Here is a 25,702-nt window from a genome sequence, read left to right on the forward strand (position 1 = left end):
TTCCTGCCTCAGCCTCCCTAGTAGCTAGGATTACAGGTGTGTAGTAATACCACACCTAACTGAGAGCTTCCTTTTAAGGTAAATATTTATGTTGCATACATCTGTCCTTTTCTTATATATGGAAATGAAAAAAATTTCTAGAACTCTTATGTACTAAATTATTAAAATTTAAATATGAAAAATTCAAATTGTGGGCTGGGGCTATAGCTCAGTGGCAGAGTGCTTGCCTAGCACATGTGAGGCACTGGGTTTGACCCTTAGTATCACATAAAGATAAAAACAAAATTAAGGCATGTTGTCCACCTACAACTATAAAAAAACTGTTAAATTCAAATTGCATTTAAAGTGTATATTATATGTGATATAATTTATTATCTGGAATATGAATCAAGGTAAGTTTTTCTGAGAAATACATCAGTATTAGGTTTAGCTCTTTGTTGAAATTCACTAAAAGCAACTTAGTCATTACAAAATCTGGCCCCTAAGAAACTAAGAAATAAAACTATGTTTTATAAAATGTATGTTAAAAAAAAGTCCACGCTAGAACTGTCTATATAATGGTACATACAATTCAGAATAAGAAAGGCAATAAAAGTGGGTAATACTGGATCTCAAAAGGAGATATAGAGCTAAATCACCTATTCTTTGTCAGAAAAGGAGTACAGTGTTATTTTCAAAGCAACTATGCAGTTCAGTGATGAGTGAATCAACAGCTTCACCTAGCTACAGCTCTCTGGAAAGTAAATGTATCTAAAAATAACTGATAGAAACTTTAAGGAAATGGTAAAATGTAGAATTTGCCCTGACATAGTCCAGATGAATGGCAGTATACTATATATTTTAATTTAATTATATTATATATTTTAATTACTGGATTAGGGGTCTCAACTTCCTTAGTTCACTAACAGATGGTTTATGAAAGTGACTACTTGTGTGCCTTCTGAGAAATTCAGTAAGGAGAAAATGCAATCAGAGTTTGTGATCTATTTAGGGAAAGACACTCAATGTAATCTGGTGGTTAACATGTGAGTTAATATATGTTAACAACTTAAAACAGTACTTTGTATAAACTAACCCTTCAATAAGCATTAATTGTTAAATAGCAGTAGCGAAATTCCATAGGACTGACCCTGTAGGTACAACATGAGCACTGATAAGGAAGAGATGTTTGTGGCCAGTGATAAGGGAAGGCTTTAAGTGAAGAGGAACTGATTTCTAGAATTCTAAGAGACAGAGAGGGAACTGCTTGAGCAAAGGAATAGAGGTGGGGAGAAGAAAGGCAGATGGGGATTCATTCAGTCCTACAGTAGGCATATATTTTTGTTCAATTTGCATAGTGTCTCTTTTTTGTTTTCTAAGAAATATATACTTTATTTAATTATTTTTAATTTATATGTTTAATTGATTGGTCGCAATTGTGTACATTTATGGGAAACAGTGCAATGTTTTGATATATGTATAAAATATGAAAGGATTAAGTCAAGCTAATATCTGGCACCTCACTTACCTATGATTTTTATAAGACATTTAAAATTTACTCTTAAGTTATTTAAAAATATACATAGTTACTGACTAGATACAGTCACTCTGCTGTGCAACAGACCTCAAAACATTGAACCCTTTGTATCCTTTGATGAACAATTCCACATCATCCCTAGCCTGTGGCAAACACCATTCCACTCAACTTCAAGGAAATCAACATTTCTACATTTCACATATAAATGAGATCACATTCTGTTTGTCAGTCTGTGCCTGGCTTATTCCACTTAACATAATGTCCTGCAGATATATCTGTGTGGCAAATGACAGATTTCTTTCTTTTTAAAGGATACACTATTTATATGCTGCTTTTTCTTTATCCATTCATCCATTGATATGTGAAGGCTGATTCCACACATTGACTACTATGAATAATGCTACAGAGAATATGGGAGTCCTGCATAATACCTCTTTAAGTAGAGGACTGCTAGTATGGTTGTCTACAAAAGATGTACATGTTGACCGATATTAGGCGATGAGGTAAAAAAGAGTCTTATGAGTGCCCAAATCATTAAAGAAAGATCTTAAAATCTTAGCAGAGGAGGCTGTATTTCAGAGTAGGCCATGGAAAGTGACTCTAGATTCTAGATTCTGGAGCTAAGGAACGGGATTAAGTTACTGTGCAGTGGTTACAAGTTAGCTCTTGAATGAGTTTCAGTGTTCTTATCTGCAAAATAGAGATTAAAATAGTGCCTATCTCATTCCATGTGCAAATGCAAGTAAAGTGTTGAGCATACTCCCTGCACATAGCAAGCATTCTCAATAAATGGTGGCGATCATTACTTACCTACGAGACTTGGTTCTAGGTCACAAGCCTAGGTGGGTACAGTGACAGACACAGGGAAATGGGGAAGAGTGAGCTACCCAAATTCTCCTAGAAGAATGTCCATGAGGACCCCTGAACTTCAATAAGACTTTGAGCTCAGTAGTAATTAATCTAAATATAAAGTCTAAAACAGAAAAGCTAGACAGGATTTCTAAGCATAAATATTTGGCAGCCTAGAATGATTTCAATACAGAATCACCACACTAATGCATAATTGTGATAATGATGTTCTTTCTTAAAATTACTCTTATTCTGACACTAGAACAAGAGTTTAAGAACTCAGAAGATAACAGTATCTAAAATCTTAGATCAAATCAGAGATGATTTGGTATCGTAAACACAGATACCATTTTGTAGGGAAAAACAAACTTCCAATAGAGTTTGCCAAAGACTGACAAATAGGTAAAAATCTTTACTATAGAGAAGATTCAATTATAGGCCTTGTCTGTGTTTAATGTGGCAATGGCCACCGATGTATATCCCTTGAAGTACATACAGTACCATATATCTGTGCCTCCCTGCTCTTGGAGTTCCAGAAGGGAAGATCCCAAATCACAGTTATCTTTGCATTGTCCATTACTGTTCAACAAGCAAGTTCTGTGGTATTTATTAAGCTGAGATGAATTTGTGAAATTCAGTTCTAAATGAAGGGCTGTGTGGGGATCTTAAGCCTCAATGTGGTTTAGGCTTATTTTCTACAAAATTATTTTCCCACTATCTGAGTTTCAAAATAAGAAAAACTTTCTATAGTCTATGGTGGACTTTTTAATCAATCAAAATCATCTTTTCAATGAGTATCTGACAACTGGGAATACGAAGATTTCAATACTTGGGAACCCTTGGGTACATTTAAATCGTCCTGCTTTGTGTAACTGGAGTTAAAGGCTGCCTTGGACAAGTCCTGGGCTAGGAGTTTCAAGGCCTGGATTCCAGCCTTTCTTCTGGAAAGTCTGGATCTAAAAGGGGGTTGGAGGGATAATGATAGAGACAGAGACAGAGACAGAGAGAGAGAGAGAGAGAGAGAGAGAGAGACAGAGAGAGAGAGAGAGAGAGAGAGACCACAAAAAGAGTTCATGACACAACACTGTCCATATAAAAGTTCCAGAAAATTTTTTCCATCTACATTTTTTCATTCTAGCATCAATAAAATGCTCGTCACCTCTAACATCTATACCATGGTGAAAGGACTTTGCCTCTTCTTCAGATAAATAAAGTATACACAAGAATGATGGAAAGCAAAGTAAATAGATGTAACTTGACAGTTCGTATTTTCCCTTGTATAGGAAATATTATAAAGTTAGAATTTTATATTGAGTGAGTAAACAACATTTTCAGAGGGTTTCACTTGTAGCAATTTTCTCTTTATCATGCAGAATAGGAATGTCAGATTACATTGACAATCCTGGGAAGACAAAGGATAGGGCAGTCAAAGGAGGCAGAAACCCTGGACACAATATGACCAAAGCCTTGAAATGACACATCAAAGCTGTCAATGATGCTCTTCTTCTGAAACTTAGGCTTAAACTTCAGCTGGTATACATTTAGAATCTGCATTTATTGGCACAAGTCCTTATGTGGAATAAGGCTGTGATTTTTTGAGAAAAAGAAAAAAGACTCAATGATAAAATGATGGGGATTGAGTCTTCATTATTAATAAAAAGTTATCATTTTTTCATTCTAGCATCAATAAAACATTTTAGTACCCCAACAACTTGACATCATAAAATAAAATTGGGTGATATTGATTTAGATATTGATTTTACTCTTACTTAAAGTTATGGTGATATAATAAATAAGCAAATGCTGAAATATCATTTTCCTTTTAAAAATAAGAATGGGAAAAATTATCATTTAAAAACCACACTTCTTCATTTAAAAAGCTATTCAAAGGAATACAAGGAAGAAAAATCAGTTTCGTTACAGGAAATTAATCCTGTGATCAAAATATTTGAACTTTTAAGTTTCTTAAGTCAGAGTTTATAGGTCAAACAATGTGAAAATCGTGCTATTGTGCACATACATGTTTTAAGAAGAGAGTCAAAGTCCAAGTGTTTTTATTGCATATTCATTGTGCTTCCCCACCTCACCCTTACACTCTGTACAAAAAAGTTTGGATTAAGTACTCAATCAAAGGCAGGTAGTCTCTGAGGGGAAAGATAAGGCATATCTCACGTTTCTCACAACCTTTCTTGACTCTCGAGGGGAAACAGCGAAGGAGATGGGGCAAAGACACCCACAAGCTCTGAATCACATAAACCACACATCATTGTGAAGGTAGTGGTCATATGACATCCAACATATGACAACTGGATCTCCCCAGATGTCACTAAGAAGTAGGACAACTGAAATGAATGTTAGTGCAGTTTCTTGACATGCCTTGAGGATTTCAAAGTTTTCTCAGACATCCCTTGAGAAGTAAAAAAAAATCACCAATTATGCTTTCGGATCAAATATTTCACATCCCCAACGACTCAGAGCTCCATCGCCTAAGTAAAAGACAGAGGGGGGAGGAGACGGAGAGACCGGGCGCCACGGAAAGAGTTCAGGACACAAGACTGTCCACATAAAAATTCCAGAAAATCTTTCCCATGCGCACTCGTCCCCGGGCAGAGAGGTGTGGGGTTGGGGCAGCAGCGCGCGGTCTACCGCCTCGGATGTGTCCCACCGGAGACTACTTACTGGGCTGAACCAACTTTGCTCTCTCTCTTGGCGAGCACTTTCGCAGGCTTTGTGTCTTCCACATCTTGCTGTAGTTCAGTCATCAGGGCCGGGTCCACAGGGCACCTTCAGACTCGGCGCGCGGCGTGTCGGCGCGGTTCCTTCCCGCAGGCTCCGGGGCGCAGGCCAGCGAGCCGTGCCGCGCCCTCCCTGCGCCCTCCGCCGCGCGGCGCAGCGCATCCAGGCCCCCGAGCTCCGGGGGCCGCCAACCTGGCCACGTTCGAGCCGGCGCGATTGGTCCCACCCACTGTGGGAGAGGCGGAGGGAGGGAAGGGGAGGGCCCAAGCCAAGTGACAGCCTCTTTCCCCAACCCCGGAGGCCGCCGGGGAGAAAAAGGAAACCTGTTGAACTAGTCTTTCTGGGAGACGAAGCTCATTGGCCAAGCAGGTGATACATTTGCCTAAGAAGGCACAATATATTTAGCCTCCTGGTAAATTGGGCTTTTTTTTTTTTTTTTTCCTACCTCGACGTAACAGGGGAATTTTAAAGAACGGCAGCGGGATCTAGATTCAGGAAATGGATGCGACGGAATGGGACTTTCTCGCACACCAAAGCACTGTGTGGGCTGGCCTATGCCTGGCCTAAATTATTCAGACAGGATGTTGCCTCATTGAGGACTGCCTCTTCGTGCTTAAACAATAGGTCCTCTCAATTTTTTATGTGGGAATAACTAAGGTGATAAGAAGTAGTTTGTCTTTAATGGTTGCCTGGTTAACCCTGTGGTAGGCGGGAAGCCATCATCAAAATCTCATTAGCATCTTATTAACCATGCACCCAGCCAATACAATAAATGCCTCTTCTTCCCATCTTTGGTGGGGTTTTGACAGGCTGGTCCTTATCTGAGGTTTTGCATTTAAACAACCCCTTCGCTCAACAAATTCTTGAGGCCTGGTATTCCAAGCATAGTTCTAAACATTGACATTATAACCAGTAACATTTTTTGTTGGTGGTTTTCCAATTTGCTAGAGAGTAGTTGATAATAAGAATTACTAATATAAAACCTATTGTTGGAAATCTAACTTCGAAACAATTAAAAGTGGAAATAGTTGCAAACATCACCTGGGAAGAAGTTAAGAAATCTGTGTTCTCAGGTTGCACGTCCTTCATCTTTCTTTTAAAATTAACTTTAGATTTAGGAATATTACAAGGAATTTTAGTATTCACATTTGTATGTGATGTGTGTGTGTGCCTGTGTAAGACACTCACATTTCCAAATAAGCTCAAACATTTTCGAGATGCAAGTCCCTTCCAAGGTTTTGTTACATTCTTTTCATCAACTAGCTTACATTGTTAGACTGGGAGAACAGAAGCATCTTTTTGTAGTCAACTTGCTCCAAAATTGGTTCTTGTGACACTTGAAAAACAAACGAATAGTTTGCACATATTCCTTTAGAGTTGGCCTAGTCTGGTCTCTTCTTTCTAAAAAGGACACCGCCCCCACACACATTGGGGAGCCATGCTGGGTAGGGAATGCTCTGGGTGACCAGGAAGCTAGAGGCTGTCTCTTTGGTGTGCATTGTTATGTCTTCCAGTTCCCCACCCTATTCAGGGTGGGAGTGGTCTCGGAACTTAGAAGAGGTTGTCAAACCCCCAACTTCTGGGTAGTGACTCTTCAAATCTCAGGTGCCTTCCAATCACTACTGATCTCAGATCTGACTCTGACTTTTTCCCTCAAATTAATTTAAAATAAATTGTGGTAAAATATACCTAACATAATATTTATCATGTTAATCATTGGTAAGTATATGATTCAATGACACTGAATACATTTGCAATGTTGTGAAATCATCACCATTACCTATATTAAAAAAATTTTATTCCCAGCATAAAATCTCATTAAGTGGTAATTTCCATTAAACTCATTAAGAAATAAATCTCTCTTCAGCTCCCTCCTCCCATCCCCTAGTCATCTCTATTCTACTTTCTGTCTCTATGAAAGTGCCTCATATTAAATGGAATCATACAATAATTTCCCTTCTGTGTCTGATTTACTTCACTCAGCATATTTTCAGTGTCCCTCCTTATGGCATGTCAAAATTTCATTCTACTGGTTGGCTGAATAGTATTTCATTATTACATGCATATAACATTTATCTCATTTTCTTTATCCATTCATCTGTTGATGGGCATTTGGGTTATTTCTACCTTTTGCCTATTGAGAACAATGCTGCTATGAACATTGGTGTACAAGTATCTGTCCAAGTCCCTGCTTTCTGTTCTTCTGGATACATATCTAAAAGTAGACTTCCTGGGACATGTGATATTCTATGCTTAACCTTTTGGAAAACTGCAGTCAGGCCTCTTTTGTTGCATGGTTAAGAGAAAGTGTTCCGAGTGGCTCTAGCACAGGCTTATAGCTCAATTAAAAAGGACACAGATACTTTGAAACTCATTCTTCAGTGTATGGGATAAGGACTTCCAATGGTGTGGTCTTAAGTGAGAAAGAACAGGAGAGGTTATGGGAGTGGAAGGAAGTTGGGTCTGAAGCAAATAAGTTACATTATTTTACTCAGTGACATTTACTGACTTTTTTAAGACATTGCCAAACAGCCGCCTCCTTTGTTTATTCTTGTAGCTATTAAACCATAAAATGGAATACAGTATTTAAAAGGCAGCAGCAATCAAACAAGAGGGGAAATTTCAATGTGGTATAACAAAATAGAGACAGAAGATTATGCCTAAGATAAATTTTAGGAAGATCTTTTATTTTTACTTTTCTTCCTACAAGCCTCTGGGAATCTAAATTCTTGTTTATAATATTGAAGAAAAGTTGTAGCTGATCCTTTTTACAGTTGTTGAAACAGGTTTGGTAGAAGATACCTAACCTGTCACCTTTATGGAGATGGGAACTTCTGTTCAATCAGCTTAGAATATTGGAAAACATTGGTCTTTTTAAAAAAACAGATCAGATATATTGTACATTCATTTGTAGCCTCAGGGTCAGAGTTCAAATAATGAGTTTGGAAATTTGAGTGAAGATTTGGTTATGATATATGGACAAATTATTACCTAATTTATAATACATGGCAGAGGTGTATATTTATTAGTCAATATAAGTATGTGTAAATTATCTTCACATTCTTGTAATTTTATGCAGATTGTCTGATGGCATTTTCCATTGTTGAAAGATGTTGATGACTTTATTAAGATGAAACCTGGATGCTCTGTAATAATTTAGCTATGCATACTATTTCATAATCAAAGAACTTCAGAAACATTTATCAGATCATTCCTATTTTCAATTAAGGTCAATTATCCAAAAGAGAAAATGGGGGAAAAGTGAGAATAAAGAAGAGAGCTATACGGTAACATTGGAGAACTGAATTCTTTTTTAAAAAAGTTATAAGAATGAAGATTGAGAAGCATTACCTGAAGGGATACTATTGTTGAATGTTTTATATTAAATACAAAGAAAAGCTTCCTAATGAATACAAGCATTGGACAATGGAATGGGAATATATAACAAGCTGTGGAATCTTCTACAATGAAGGCCTTTGACAATAAAAGTTTTCAAAAATTGAAAGAGTGCCAGACGTGGTGGCCCACAACTATAATCCCAGTAGCTCAGGAGGCTATGGCAGGAGTGTTGTGGGTTTGAAGCCAATCTCAGCAACTTAGTGAGGCCCTAAGTAACTTAGCAAGACCCTGTCTCTAATAAAAATATAAATAAGGGCTGGGAATGTGACTCTGTGGTTAAGCACTGCTGGGTTCCATCTCTGGTATTAAAAAAATAAATAAATCAAAAGAGTGATTTTAACCTACTACTTCCCAAGCCAAGTTATATATACTGGGAAATTTGAAATATTATTTATCTCCCTAGAGATGAAGCAAGAACTAAGCTTAGCACCTGTGTTGAGAGGAACAGGCAGATGGGAAGTGTTCACTGGTCTAGGAAACACTAGAATAAATCTGGTTCATTGAGAGAGCAGTAGCCATACAAAGCCATATGAAGAGTCTTCCTGGTCAATGTTCTTTAAAAATTAAAATAAATTAAAATAAATATAAGTTAAAATCTACCTCAGAGTCCTAGAATGTCTATGTCCTATGCGGTAAATGCTACAGATCACAACCCGTGAAGTAGGAAGGTGTCTGACACCATCCAGTTCAGTAGTTTTCACACCAGATTCCCAGGGAATCCAGGCTCTTAGGACCAATGTGGGGAGGATCTGGCACTTGAACTTAGGTCTCTGGTTCTGGTGCCCTCTTCTCACCAGCACTCCAGTATAGTCTCTCTCACTTCAGTTAGAATTCTTTCGCTCCCATCTGTTTCATATATTTGTGTCTTAATTTCTACTTGGGGAAAGAAGTAAGAGTTGCCCAGTACACACTAAGTAAAATTTAAAAATCAAATCCCCATCAATTTTCAGAGAAGAACCCACGCTTCAGGGAGTCTAGGGATTTGCTAAAATTACAGTAGTCCCAACTCTATGGAGACCCAGTTTCCTGACCTCCAGTGGAGGTTCACAGGTTTTTTATTAGACTAAAAAGAACAAGACACTTTTTTTTTTTTTAATGGCAGAAATACATGCTTTGTGGGAGAGTGTGTTGGGCGAAACCTCAATCCAGGTCTTCAGGCATGAATACAATGTTTGCAGAAAAAGAAATGTTTGGATCTTGGACCATTTTTGGTGATGGTATTTTGCAGTTTTCTGTTACTGAATAAACTAAACACCTGAAGATTCGGTGGCTTAAAACAATAACTTCTTATTACTTCTCATTGTTCTGTGAGTTGACTGAACTCAGCCAGATGGTTGTCACTGTGGTCTTTCCTGCAGGTGCAGTCAGAAAGAGCCCAGGGTTGGAGTCATTTGAAGACAGCTGAGCTATGTGTAAGATGATGTTTTCTTTCCTCGGTCTGGTGCTTTAGGCAGGATGGCTGGAAGTGCCAAGTCTATCCATGGGGCATTCCACAGGACTGACTCTGGCTTCCTTTTGTCTGGTGGCCTCTGTGTGGTTGGATATTTGTACTTGTGGGAGGCCTCGTCCAGACCATGTGTGGAGGTGGAATCTACAAGGCCTTGTGTGAGGTAGCATTGGTGGTCATGCGGCTTCACCTGTGCTGCATTGTATTGATCAAAGGTGAGCCACGGGGCCAGCCCAGATTCAAGGTGCCAGAACTGCATAGGAGAAGTACTTCACTGGCAGCCATCTTTGGAAACCAGTTGCTGCAGTGGAACTGGTTTATAATAACCGGTTTATAATAGATTAGGCGTCTGACTATAGACTTTGTCATTGGGCCTTTGGGTAAGTGAACTTTTCTAATAGCACAGTTCTAAATGCATGGGATATTGGGGCAAACAAACAAACAAAAAAAGCAAAATCCATGTTGTTGGGTTTCTACATCTTAGTGGGACAAACCAAAAATTTGGAAAGTACAGTCAGCCCCCTTATTGGCAGGTTCTGCATCCTCAGATTCTACCAAGTAAGTACAGATTAAATATGTAGTTAGGCCTCCAATGGTTGTGTCTGTACTGAACATGTATGAACTTTTTTTTCTTTTCATTATTCCCTAAATGATACAGTATAACAACTACTTACATAGCATTAGGTATTATAAGTAATCTAGAAATGATTTAAAGTATATAAGAGAATGTGTGTAGGTTACATAGAAATATTATACAATTTAATATAAAGGACCTGATCATCCTCAGATTTTGGTGTGGGAGAGGGTCTTAGAAACAGTCCCTGGAGGACAGTGAGGGAGCACTGCTAGGATATAAAGGAAACAGAAAAGAGTAAAGAGGAAGGGAGGTCTATTTCACATGGAATGACCAGGGAAGCCTCTTGGAGAGATAATATCTCAGTTGAACCTTGAGTGAGGTGAAGGACGCCCTCTGAGGTTCTGGGTGCAAGGCTTGCTAGGCAGAAGGAAGAACCAAGGTAAAGACCCTGAGGCAGGATTGAAATTGGCATATTCTGGGAACAGCAAGAAGGCCACTGTTCTCTATTGTTCCTGCAGTACAAGGAGGGAGGAGAAAGTTGGTGAGAGAAGGCTGGTGTCTCAGACACACACTAGCTTTTCTGTTATTTGTATCTGCTGTCTTCTTTTAAAGGCATCTTCTCAAAAGCAAGAACCCTATCTGTCATGTCCACCATTGTATCCACAGTACCTGCTTCATGTTGGATGCTTAGGCAATGTTTGCTGAGTACATGAATCATCAAGTGATTGCTTCTAGCCACTGATTCTCAACCATACTCTGGAAACTCACACTGACTGACATGTTCTGATATTGGGTAATATGGTTTTTTTTTTTTTTCCTTTTCACTTTACAGTGAGAAAAAAGGAGTGAATGAAATAGAAAGGTAGTAGAAAATTTCCTCTTGCAACTTAAAAAAGAAAGCCCTTGGTCCTTGCTACTTGCCTGCTAGTTGGGTGCAAGTACCCCAAACATATCAGAGAGGCCCGATTACTCCCAGCTGGCCCAGCTCTGGAGCAAGTCCCAGAGGCACTGTTTAGAGTTTAGGCAACAACTTAAAGTTATGGAATCTCTCATTTTTTTTTTTCTTAGAGAAACATTCATTCAGCCTTTTCCTCTCCTTGTTTGGGGCACTAAATATTACCCCATGAGTGTGCGGAGGGCTTTTCTCTTTCTTCATGCCTATTTTTCTCCCTGTGAAACATTCTGACAGTGCTGTCCGTGGGAAGCACTTGTCTTATTGTTTTGAAGTATCTGATGTTTAACTAGCTAGTTTCTGCATATAATGTATTTTTTCTATCACTTGTATTAAATATTTTCTGTTGCTTATTCTGACCTTTGTCATTCTTTTTCTATTTTCATTTTAAAAAATTCCCATTAGCATTTTTATCTTTTTTTTCCAATATTTTCCTTCAATGTTACACTATTCATTTTTTAAAAAAATCATTCCAAAGAAATAAGTGAGCCAAGAAGGAGTAAGAGAAAAGGATATCATGAGACTCCTCAGGAAGATAAGAAAGTTCTTCTCTCAAGTACCTACTGACTTACTTTCCTTTTTGGTTGAATTTTACAAATAGATCCTTCATTTGAGGTGATTTGTATCCTCCCTACCTTCCTTCCTTCTTTTTTTCTTTTCTTTCATCGAATATTATTTTTGTTGCCTTTAAAGTGCCAGGCCATATACCGAGTGATGGAGATATAAAAATGGATAAGCCCCAAGCTTGCTCTTAAGTGAGTCTGTCATCCTATTGGAAAAACATACCAATAAACAGATATTTACCAAACGTATGTATGCAGAACCTTAATCAAAAATTATTGTCCTTATATTTTATAACCAGACACTTGGTGGTAAGTAACTTCATGGTGTCAAATGGTGAGAAGGAAAGGGTAGGTCATTTGATGCTTCCTGTTCTTCTGTTTTGGGCCACACGTAAGCCACTCCACACACATATCCACACAACTTTAGAAAGGGCTGAAAGTCAGGAGAACTGGGCTGTAATCCAACCTCTGTGCTTGGTGCTGGAATGTGAATCTATTAATGGAAAACAGCATGAAAGTAACAGATCTCCTGGCCCCAAAGAAAGGACCCTAGACCTCATAGTTACAGAGTTATCGCTTCTTTCTGCCTTTACATTGACAAACTACAGGGATGAGGGAAGAATTTTTTTTTTTTTTTAACACAGAAGTGGTATGTGAACCAATTGAAAAAAATTTAAAATTTTCTCCAGGAGAGAGTAAGTATTGAAATCTATTCATCTGAAAAGACAAATGCAGTTACTGGCTTCCTATAGGAAGGGCTTTACTTTGCATTCATTTCCACTTTTAAAAGCATACCAGATGAGAGGCTGGGGCTGTGGCTCAGTGGGACAGTGTTTGCCTAGCACGTATGAGGCACTGGGTTTGATCCTCAGCATTGCATAAAAATAAACAAATAAGCTGGGGGTGGGGCAGTGGTTCACTCCTGTAATCCCAGTGGCTCCAGAGGCTGAGGCAGAAGGATGGAGAGTTCAAAGCCAGTCTCAGCAAAAGCAAGGCACTAAGCAACTCAATAAGACCCTGTCTCTAAATAAAATACAAAATAGGGCTGGGGATGTGGCTCAGTGTTTGAGTGCCCCTGAGTTCAATCCCCGGTACCATAAATAAATAAATAAATAAATAAATAAATAAATAAAAACAAATAAAGTCATGCTGTCCATCTACAACTACCAAAAAAAAAAAAAAAGCATACCAGATAAAATAAACTGAATGCTTTCCTGTGTGTTAAAGATCATACACTAATTAAAATCAGTCTTAAATTTATTTTTAGGATCAAGGAAATAATGTTTTGAACAACCAACAATAAAAATTATAAAAAAATAATAAAATAAAATTATATATAGCTAGTCATCATTTTTAGCAATTTTAAAATTTTGTGTTAGTTAAGTGTTTACTGTGGAATTAATATTTGTAACTTTATAACCAATCTAAGTGACTTTGCTTTTCTTTATAAAGTTTAGATATTTTCTTTCGATATAACTGTACCAAATATGTCATTTGCCATCTTATTGCCTTCTACTGCTCATCTAGATAATATATTATTTTATTTTATATTTTCTAATTCTATAATATGAAAGACTCTTTTTCTGTTATGCAAAAAAGTATTTGCCAACCTAAATAGAATAAATTTAAATTAAGAAATAAAAAAATTCATTTTTATTCCATATCAACAAATATAATAAACTCTCTGCTGAAGACATGTATCAGAGAGAGAGAGAGTTGGGCATTAGAAATGCTATGCATTATAGAATCCCCAGCCCCCATATTTTAAGAAAATATTGTGCGGATCTGTAGTAGACACTACAAAGAAGCAGCTGATAAGAACTGTTGGGATAGTCTTGGGTTCTAGCTTCTCAGTTGTTTTCCCCAGCTGGTACCACAGTATTTATTTTTCTGCCCTTGGATATCCGAGGGATTGTTTGTGGTAGCCTTTCAGTCAACAACTCTTCTAGTTTTAGCTGGTTAAGGGAATTGTCCTGGCAATAAGAGAGCCCTGACTAGGAGGTAGAATAAAGGAATGGTAAAGAGTTAAACTGATCTGAGAATTTTTAAATGTTCCTTATTATCTTGGACAGATGCCTTATCTTCTTCTAAACCTCATTTACTCATCTATTGGGGAAAAATGGGTACAGCAGAAGCATTTATTTTATAGAATTACTATGGAATTTTAAGAGATAATATATGTTATAAACTTGCATTGTAAGGCAGACACATAGTAAGCACTTTATATAACTATTGATTATCATCATTGCATTATTACTGACAAGAGTAGAATTTTAACAGATTGAGGATATTGCTTTCCCTTAGTTCCTTAGCTCTCAGTATGTCATGGCAATCCACAGTGTGTATTCATGTCACTTGCAAAAGGGAGTTACTAGAGATATATAAGATGTGATCTCTATCTTCTTCCACCATGACCCTATTCACATGTCAGAAGTTAAGGCTGTAGCCTTAGATCATAGGCATTGATACATTTAACTTGCTAGATCTCGACCATAATCTCTCTAGTCTTCTCTCTCTCTCTCTCTCTCTCTCTCTCTCTCTCTCTCTCTATCTCTCTCTCTCTCTGTCTCTGATGTCTTCGTTACCATAAAGCTTTAGCTTAACTAGTGAGAGTCATTGGAATTAAGAGCTAATCAAGATGAGCTCCTATGGAGTGGAAGCCTATGATGACTAGGGTGATTGTAATTCTGATTTGCTTGAGACAGTCCTGATTTAGTCCTGCTGTTAGACATAATTATATTAGAGTCCTCTTTCATTCTCTAAAGAGCTCCATGTTATAAAATTTTGATAGTCTAAAGTATTGACCACACTAAAATGTATTTGCTCAGTTGTTTAGAGTAGGCATCTAATGCACCCACATGTTGAATCTGATGGCCTTGTTGCCCAGGGGCTACTCTCTGTCACTTAATTTACTTCCACTCATATTAAGTGACTTGAAAGTTATTGGAAGGGTGAAATGAAAATATTTGTATGCAAGAACGTCAAATTATCACAATTACCTGAAAAAACAATTTAAGCTCATGCTCCATTAATATAGAGGGAGTTACTAAAGATATATGTGATTAGCTTTTCGTTGTTGACCAAAATATCTGACCAGAACAACCTAGCGGAGGAAGAGTTTCTTTGGGGTTCATGGTTTCAGAGGTATCTGTCTATGGTCTGGGGACTCCATTGCTTGGGGCCTGAGATGAAGCAGAACAGCACGGTGGAAGGGCCTGGTGGAGGAAAGCTGCTCAGCTCTTGGCAACTGGGAAGTAGTGACAGTGAGAAGAAAGGGCCACTGACTGATGTAGTCCAAGATCATGCCCCCAGGGACCTACTTATTTCAGCCACACCTCACTTGCCTCTGATTACATCCAGTAGTCCAGTTAAATAATTAATGCATCTGATGGATTAATCCACTGATGAGGTTACAGTGCTCAGAATTCAATCTTTTCACCTCTGAATATTGCTACATTGCCTAACACATGAGATCTTTAGGTGACATTTTTAAATCTAAACTGTAACAATATCAATCCAGAGCATCCCTCTATGTACAGAACTGACAGCTTTATGACCCAATCGAGAGTTTGGGTCTGACTGATTTATTATTACCTCTCTTGACTTTATTAACCACAAGGCACAGTTTTTTTGTGAATCATACTTATGTTGACACTGAGGATGTAAAGAACCTGGCTTAATTCTCCAGATGCTTTCCTTAACGATTTGCTCAAAATGAAAGAAATCAAGAGTAATTCCCCTTTCTTACAGTAAGAATTTGAAGGCTAAGTCCCAGATCATGGCTTTCAGTTTAATCACTCAGTGAACTAATTCCTCAGAGCTTTGGGTATCTAATGGTTACTAAATTTCCAACAAGTAAGTTTTATAATGAAAAAAACAAAACAAAACAAAAAACCCAGCATACCCTAGAATACACAACAAAATCAGTTTCAGGATTGCTTCACTATTTTTGTTATCTGCCCTGTTTAAAAGGGGGAACAGTGTTTACATTGTGGGTATGGAGTTTTAAGGGTTCTTCAAATGTTCTATATGTTGATCTGGGTGTGTCCACATGTAAAAAATTATTAAGCATGCACTTAAGATATAAATTAAATCTAAATTTTAACAATTAAAAAGAAAAGCCTTAAATCTCTGTAGCCAGGACTCGTTAAAAAAATGTATTTTGAGTTAATAAAAGAACAAAAAGAAAAAAAAAACAACATACACAAAGTTCTTAATCTCCTTTTTTTCTCTTGAATACCATTATGACCTGTCTCTATTCTTTTCTATGAATTAATGCCTCATTAACTCTTCTATACTAATATTTGCTAATCAAACTCCAAATCATGAACAAAAGAGTTTTTGGACAGGACTTTTTCTGCCTATTCTCACTCAGTTATTTGTTTTAGTGTGTAACATTGTAAAGTCTTAAACTTTTAACTATGTTGTTGTTGTTTTATAACTTGTCAAATAACTGGTGAAAATTTCTAGGTCATGTCAATTATGAATTATAAATATTATGTATCTTCATTTCTTTTTTCCTAGTTTATCATGTGGCTGTTTAAAAAGTTAGCTTAAGCAAAAAGATCAAAAGAAGCAAATAGCATTTGGATGTAAAACATGATAAATTAGAAACCTCCAGATTTAAAAAAGAATTTGAGGGGCTGGGGTTGTGGCTCAGTAGTAGAGTGCTTGCCTAGTGTGAGGCACTGGGTTCCATCCCTGCTATCACATAAAAATTAAAATAAAAATAAATAAAATAAAGGTATTGTGTCCATCTACAACTAAAAAAATATTTAAAAAAAAGAATTTGATACCTTCGTAGGTCCTATATTTTACTATATATCCACCTCCAGAGGGCATTTGAATAGTTTGTAACCAACCAAACAATGATCTGTTTCACTAGACTTAGGTGAGTTCAAGAACTGAAATTATATGCAATTAAAAAAAATGGGGCAGGTGGCATAGAAGTCATGGAGTGCTTCCTACCTGCCAGGTACTGGGTCTAGCATACATTATTTAATCCTCACAACCAGCCTAGGAGGATTATATCATTGTACCAATGAAGATAATGAGATTTGGAAAAGACAAGCAACACACCTTCTATCACACAATGGATCATTTAGTTGTGTTGTTTTCCAAAGTTTGCTCTTTCTCTACAATTTACTACTTCTAGTGATGTTACAAGAAGTGAATTCCAAAGATTCAAAGATCCAAAGCGATTTTTGAGATAATCTCATCCATCCCCCTTGTTCAAAGATAAGAAAATAAAGAGTCCAGAGAGGTCATGCTGTTTCCAACAATTTGTGTATGTTGTGGGCAACATACAGCTCAACTACTGGTTTCTACAAGCTTCTTCTACTTCTTATCCTACATCTCCACCTCATTCTGCCCCCATATCATAGTCAGAATTCAAGCTTTCAATTCCACATTATAGGTGGTCAAGAGTGAGTGGTTTCTGAAACTTAGATTTAAATTCCTAACCTATCACTATGAGTCATGTGAGTTACTTTACCTCTGGAAGCTTCAGTTTCTTTAGTGTAACCAGAAAGTAAGTAATCGTGGTTTTGGTAACTGAAGGAGTTAAAACATGGAAAGTCTTGAGAATGAGGCATGTAGAAAATGTTTTTTGATGCCAGGGATGAGTTTGGTTACTGTACTGCACAACTTCCTCCCTTGATTTATGGCTACCTGTGCACAGGCATGTCTGCCCCTGACAGGGAGATGGTATCTCATCCATCTCTGTTAAGCTCTCCTCTTCCCCTCCACCCCGGTACCAAGATAAGTATTAACAATTCTAGATACAGAATAAAGGGGCAGGTGGGTAGGAATGATGGTAGAATGAATCAAACATTCTGACCCTATGTGCGCATATGATTGCATGACCTGAGTGACTCTACATCATGTACAACTAGACGAATGAGAAGTTATACTCCATTTATGTATGATGTGTCAAATTCATTCTACTATCATGTATACCTGATGAGAACAAATAAAAAATATTTTGAAAAACCATCATTTTAAAACGGATATATATGGAGAAGCTACATCATATCTCATGGTGACTTCTCCACTGAATTCAGAAATAGATTTCCCTCAAAGATTTCCTTCTGAGATAAATATTAGTCCAGTGGTATCCAGAGAGATGAGTAACTGACTGCTAAGTGGGAAATATTTTCTTCTTGTGGCTTTGAAGCAACTGGTTCCATAAAAGTATTCTTCTCCCATTAAATTCCCTACTAAATTATGAGGACTTCTAATTTTTATGTATGACTTTCTTCTTTAAGCTCGACACCGTGCATAGTTGCCTTAGCCTCTGAGAAAACAGTAAAGAAAAATTCTGGGCTTATTTTGAGGTTGCTATAGATCCTTACGCCTTTATCCAAAACCCAGAGGACTAGATATATTTTTGAATTGAGTGTTATTCTTGGATTTTAGAATGGTAATGTGACACACATGCTGCACATTACATAATATCTGTGTTAGTTTTCTGTTGCTGTGACAAAATACCTTATATAACCAACTTGAAGGAGGAGAGGTTTATTTTGGCTTTTGGTTTCAGTCAGTGTTCACTTGGCTCTGTTGTTTTGGGCCTCTGGTGAGACACAACATCATGGTAGGGAGTATGTGGTGGAGCTAAGTTACTTACCTCATGACAACTGGGGGACAGAGCAAGCAAGAGAAGGGGTGGAAAATAAAACATACCCTTCAACAGTCTGATCCAGTGACCTACTTCCCTCAACTAGTTTCCACCTCTTAAATTTTCCCCCACTTCCCAATAGCCCCTTAAGTTATTAATTCAAAACCCTATTAATACACAAATGGATTGATCTGTTGATGAGATCAGAGTCTTCATGATCCAATCAATTCCCAAAGGCCCTCAGATCTGAAGCATTAGGGAACAGACCTTTAACATATGAGCTTTGGGGATGCACTTCAGATCCGAACCATAACAATATCCCTGGCTGGTAATCCAACACAATTCTATTTCTTGAACTAAATATATGAATATTCCTATTAAGTGAGATAAATAGATACTGCTTATAGCTTTATATCACTTTGACTGAAGTTCTGCCAACAAAATTATAAAAGTAATTTGATTTTCAGAAGCCCTTTCATTTCAGAATTGTGGCTAGGAAATTGTGGATTTCTAATACCAAAGTGGTTATGTTTTAAAAAAGAAAATGATGGAGGTTGTTGCAGTCCTTGGACTAGGGTCCTAAGTCACAGGGACTCTGAGATGAGGGCAATTACTTCTTTTAAGGAAGCTGGTGCTACACTTCGGATGAAGGTCAAGCATATGACTCAAGGTGGTATTTACCAATATCTCCTTGCTCAGTCAACCCATGGTTTCATTAGCAATCAGTGTGGCTATTATTGGTGTGCCTGTTGTTTATGAAACTAGGCATTTTGAGTTGGCTGGAAGTACCGTCACACTTAGAAAACTCTTCCCCTTTGCCTTCTTCTATGGTATGTAAGATGACAAGAAGTCACAAGGAGAGCCAGGAGCCCCAATGCAGATGTTGGCAGAAGCCCTGGACATAGAAAAGGGACTGGAGGAGAGGGCTGGTAGCAGAACACTAGGGCCTAGGACCCAATTCATCTGGGACTCTCACCCAGGCTTTTAATTTTCCCTACAGCTAGTTCAGCAGTTACAGAACAGTGATTCTCAGCTAAATATGAGCAAGCAGTGAGTTTTGATAAAATGTGAAAGCCAAATAGTGAACTAGGAAGTTTCTAATTTTCGGTAGTCTCCATAGTCTCTACTATCTTCTGTGATTTGCACATTTGTGTCATCTGCTGGGATTAGCATTTGACCCTGCATTTGATGTGAGGTTATAGGGTTACCTCGGTACTGGATTGTCTGATCCTAATTAACAGCAGTGATATCTTGATTATGTTGAATAGATCTGGCCTACTCAAGACCGTGTGGCTAGAAAACTGTGTTATTAATGTAAGCTATCGAGGGTTTATTTGATAGTAAACTTTTCTAAGTATGAGATAAGGCAGATCCATGTTCTGAAGTTTCTATAAAATGTTCCTTGTTGGAACAAGAGAAAAGCAGAAATGCTTTCATTAAAAAGGTCTGAGAGACCTCCAAAAATCTATGGCCAGACCACTAGTAAACATCTTTCTTTCTAAAGTCAGTCAGTAAAGGTTGGAGGAACTGTTTTCCTTTAAATTTGAATATTTGAATACAGTAGCAAGAGACTTCAGAGAACATGAAAAATCAAGAAAATACAATACCATCAAAGTAATACAATGATTTTCTGGTAACCAGTGCCAAAGAAATGAAGATCTATGAACTGCCTGACTAAAAATAATTATTCAAAGGAAACTCAGTGAGCTAAAAGACAACACAGATGGGAAGCTCAGTGAATCAGGAAAGCAATACATCAACAAATCAAGAAATTCAACAAAGAGATAGAAATAAATTTTTTTAAAAAAGAACCAAAAATATGAATTATGGAGTGTAAAACACAATAACTGAAACTGAAAATTTCAACAGAGAATTTAAAAAATAACAGACTATCAAACAAAAGAAAGAATCTCTAAACTCAAAGATAAGTGATTTGATATTATCCAATCAGAAGAAAAAAATGAATGAAAAGAACCAAAAAAATCCTATGGAATTTATGGAGCACCATCAAACAAATCTATATATGTATTATAAGAGCCTATTATAAAAAACATACTATTGTAAAAAATTACCAAATCACAAAGGAATATAATAAGAAAGGAATAAAGGAACAAAATACTATACAATCAGAAAAAAAAAAAACCAAGATGGCAATGGACACCAATTAATATTTACCCTGTATGTAAATGCTTTAAATTTACCAATCAAATGGCATCGAGTTATTGAATAAATTAAAAAGAAAAACAGAATCCAGTGATGTTCTGTTCATAAGAGACTTTACTAGATTTAAAAGCACAGATGAATAGAGAAGATATTTTATGCAAAAGGTAACCAAGACAAAACTGGAGTAGGTATATCAGAAAAAGTAGATTTAAATTTAAAACTGCTTTTAGAGACAAAGGTCACTTATAATGATAAAATGGTCATTTCAATAGGAAGAAATAACAATTATAAATGTATACACATTCAACATGAAAACAGATAAATATATAAAACAAATATTGATCCATCTGAAGATAAAAGTTAACATCAATACAATAATAGCAGGAAATTTAAATATACAGCTTCTAATAATTAATAGAACATCCAGACAGAAAACCAATCAAGAAATGTCTTCCTTGAAAAACGGTATAGACCAAATGGAATGTTTGTATGTATACACTTCTCATCAACAGCAGCAGAATACTCATTCTTCCCAAGGATATATGCAGCATTCTACAGCATAGGTCACACATAGGGTATATAGAAAGTCTTAACAAATCTAAGAAGGTAAAAATCAGGCCAGGTATCTTTTCCGGTTGTAATGTATGAAACTAGAGATCAATAAAATCAAGAAAACTGGAAAATTCACAAATATGTGAAAACTTACTCTTGAATCAAGAAGGAAATCAAAAGAGAATTTTAAAAGAGTCTCTACGTGAATGAAAATGAAAACACAACATACCAAAACTTATGGGATGTAGCAAAGTCAGTTCTAAGAAGAAAGTTAATAGTGATAAATGTTCATGTTAAAAAAATTTTTTTTAAAAGAACTTAAATAATCAATGTAATTTTTTACTTTAAGGAACTAGAAAAATAGCAAAAAACCCTAAGCCCAAAGTTAGCAGAAGGAAGGAAATGATAAGGTTAGTGAAGATATAAATCAGATAGAGAATAAAATTAGAAACAACAACAACAACAACATTGGGGGCTGGGTATGTGATGTGACTCAGTGTTAGAGGGCTTGTCTGCCATGTGTGAAGCCCTGGATTCCATCCCCAACACCACAAAACAGAAACAAAAACCAGTGTAACTAAAAGTTGTTTTTTGAAAAGAAAAACAAAATTGATAATCACTTACATAGACTAAGAAAAAAAAGAAAGATCCAAATAAATAAAATCAGAACTGTAAAGGAAGACATTCCAATAGATGCCTCAGAAATAAGGATTACAAGGACTTACAAACAAATATATGCAAACAAACTGGTAACACAGAAGAAAGGGATAAATTCCAAGTCACATACAACTTGCCAACAGTGAATAAAAAAAGAAATAGAAACTGGAATAAGCTCCTACCAAATAAAGAGGTTGAATCAGTATTCAAAAATATCCCAAAAAAGGAAAGTGCAGGACCAGATGGCCTCATGGGGGGGGTTCTCCCAATCATTCAAGGAAGAATTAATATTAGTCCTTCTTAACTCTTCCAAATCACAGAAGAGGGAACACTTCCAAATTCATTCCATGAGGCCAACATCACTCAGTGTACCAAAATCAGTCAAAGATACTCTTTTAATGAAAAACTGCAGGAAATATCCCTTATGAACATAGATGCAAAAATTCTTAATGAAATACTAGCAGACCAACACATTAACTCATTTTGTCTCATTGCTCCAAATGTGGGACACATAAAAACTTAAATATAGTAAATAATGTAATAGCATTAATTAATATGGTAATACATAGGTATTGATTATATAATATAGATTATTAAACATGAAATAATTTATCATTTTCAATCCATTTTAATGCATCTGTGTCGAAATTGAAATATTTACAGAATCGAAAACTTGGGAGAAATGGGTTCACAAAACTAAAGACAAACAACACGATCATCACAGAAGGCACAGAAAAAGAATTTAACAAATTCCCATATCCACTCATGATTAAAACTGTTAACAAAACAGGTATAAAGGAACTTACCTCAATACAATAAAGAGCACATATGAAAAGCCCATCATAACTAATAGGGAAAATATGAAAACTTTCCCTCTTAGATCTAGTATAAGGCAAAGAAGCCTACTTCCACCACTTTTCAACATAGTGCTGGAAGTCCTAGCTAGAGCAATTACACAAGAAAAAGAAATAAAGACATCTAAATAGAAAAGGAAGAAATAAAATTATCTTTATTTTCAGGTGATATGTCTATGTAGAAAATCTAAAAAACTCCATCAAAAACTGCAATAACTCATAAATGAATTTAATAGAGTTGCCAGGCAAGAAAATCTACATACAAAAATCAATTGTGTTTTTGTAAACAATGAACTATCAAAAAAAGAAATCAAAAAACCAATCCCATTCACAATATCCATAAAATGAAAAATATACTTAGGAATAACTTAACCAATGAAGTGAAAGATTTGAACACTGAAAATTATAAAACATTGATGAAGGAAACTGAAGACACAGAAAAATGGAATGACATTTTGTGTTCATAGATTAGAAGAATTGATATTGTTTAATGGCCATACTGTGCAAGGGGATCTATAGATTCAATACAATTTCTATCAAAATCCCAAAGGCATTGTTTTACAGAAATGGACAAAGCAATTCTCAAATCAGTATGAAATCACAAAAGACCCAGAATAGCCAAGGAAAAGAAGAACAATGTGGGAGGCATTATGCTACCTGACTTCAAGATAAAGGATAAAACTACAATAATCAAAACAGTATGATACTGGCATAAAAACAGAAGTATAAAACTGAATTGAGAGACCAATAAAAAACCCGTGAATCTATGGTCAACTGATCTTTGGCAAGCGTGTCAAGAATACATAATGAAAAATCATAGTTTTTTAATAAGTGATGTTGGGGAAAGGGGGCATGTACATGCAGAGGAATGAAATCAGAGCCTTATATCATAATCAAACATCATCCTAAAATGGATCAAAGATTTAAATATAAAACTTGAAATTGTAAGACTATTAGAAGAATAAAATAGGGGAAAGCTTCCTGACATTGGTCGGGGCAATGATTTTTTTTTTTTTTTTTGCATATGACTCCAAAGCAAAACAAAAGCAAAAATAGATAAATGAGATCGCATCAAATTAAAAAGCTTCTGCACAAAAGGGAATGATCAACACAGTGAAGAGATACACTAAGGAATGGAACAAAATATATTCAAATTCAATACCTAACAAGAGTTAATATTCAAAATACACAAGGAACTCATGTAACTCAATAGTGAAAAAAAAAAAGAACAAAACACCAACAGATATATGAAAAGCTGTTCAGTATCACTAGTCATCAAATAAGTGTGAATCAAAACCATGATGAAATATCACCTTAGACCTATTCGGATAGCTATTATCCTAAAATGACAAAAGACAACAAGTTTTGGCAAGGAAGTGGAGAACAGAGAACCCTGTACACTATTGGTGTGTTGTACAGTCTAGATTTGCTGAAAGAGTGAACACACATTTTTTTAGGACACACTACACACACACAAATCACAAAATTAAAGGTAACCATGTGAGGTGATGGATATGTGAATTGATTATGGTAATCATTTCACAACATGTACATATATCAAAACAGAGTCCTAAATACTATGCAGTCTTTATTTGTCAATTATATCTCAATAAAGATGGAAATAGAAACATCTTCCCTCTTGTTCTGGAAATTGAGCGGCAGGCTCTCTCCTTCTGCTTTTGACTTTTTAGTCCCTGACATTATTCTTTTTCTCTTTTCAACTTCTAACATTCCAGCACTGATGAATACTTGGTTTTTGAATAGGTTTTTCTTATTAGGCCTAGTGATAAGACAAACTTAAAAAACCTTCAAAAAGGAATAAAATGAGCATTTATGCATGTAAGTTAATTTTCCATGAAGACTGCTCGTGTGTTACGTGCTACCTGGGGCAGTGCTGGGAGGATCAGGGAGACCAGTCTCTGGAATTTTCCTTTCTGCTTTTCTCCCCAACCTCCCGTCAAGCCAGGCAAACTCTTAGAGGCCTTTCAGCTCCAAGAGGCCACTATCCCAAACCATCCTGTGAGTTCAGTCTGAGATCATGGTTGGTAAGCTCCGATTAAGGTAAAATGATCAGATCTTGAAATGTGCTGATTGGGAAAGTGATTCGGAAAATGAACTTCACTGATTATAATGAATAGGCAAGAATAGATTGTATTTAACCAGCTTTGTGCATTAAAGAATTTAACTCTGAGACTAAATGTTAACCATATTTTAAAATTCTTTTTAGTAGGTTTCTTAATCAGCCTTAATTTTCTTTCTTAATCACAAAACATTATTATTCCATTTTTCTGATGAAGTATCTTTTAATCATAAAATAGATATCATTGAGTTATAAAAACTGTGACCAAAAGCACCAGGACAATTCTATATAGATTACTTTAGGAAAATGGTTTAGTCTTGTCCATTAATGTATTTTGGAGACCTCTAGTTATAATTTTAATGACTCCATCCTCTTAGCATGCCAACTATTCTCTAAGCTAGCCTTAGGCTCTTTCATAGCCAAGTTGTGTCAGTTAGGGTGGCTCCCACTTGGCAAGAAAAGAGCCACATGTGGGTTATTCCAAATGGGGAAAAAAAACATGGCTTTCATTTCATAGAATGATAGTTTCTTGGGAATAGGAAAACCTTCACAGTCCCTATGGTATTTATATTTGAGTTTTCTCTATTCATATGAAATCTTCCTACCAGAATGTAAGTTGGATAGCAGAAGTAACCGGGACTATTCCATTCACCTGTGTATGGACAATGTTGAGCCTCCAGAATAAGCATGTGATTAAGGAGTGTAGAATATCACATGAATCTACTAATGACTTAAACA

General features: G+C 36.4%; 1 protein-coding gene across 4 annotated transcripts in view; it reads right to left on the reverse strand.

The window, feature by feature from the left end:
• The window catches only part of Gramd2b (GRAM domain containing 2B), a 104,371-nt gene that overhangs the window by 62,781 nt on the left and 15,888 nt on the right, over nucleotides 1-25,702 (reverse strand). Inside the window, exon 1 of one of the 4 annotated variants that reach the window (XM_021730250.3) lies at nucleotides 5,045-5,332. The exons of 2 other annotated variants lie outside the window; for them this stretch is intronic. In XM_021730250.3, the coding sequence (XP_021585925.1) occupies nucleotides 5,045-5,108 (64 nt within the window). In that variant the 5' untranslated portion in view covers nucleotides 5,109-5,332. Of the gene's footprint in view, nucleotides 1-5,044; nucleotides 5,333-25,702 lie in introns of those variants that run through there. One more of the 4 variants, XM_005330894.5, reaches the window with a different exon arrangement.

Source organism: Ictidomys tridecemlineatus, chromosome 1 (genome assembly GCF_052094955.1).
Source record: "Ictidomys tridecemlineatus isolate mIctTri1 chromosome 1, mIctTri1.hap1, whole genome shotgun sequence".
In the NCBI taxonomy this organism is placed as follows: Eukaryota; Metazoa; Chordata; class Mammalia; order Rodentia; family Sciuridae; genus Ictidomys; species Ictidomys tridecemlineatus.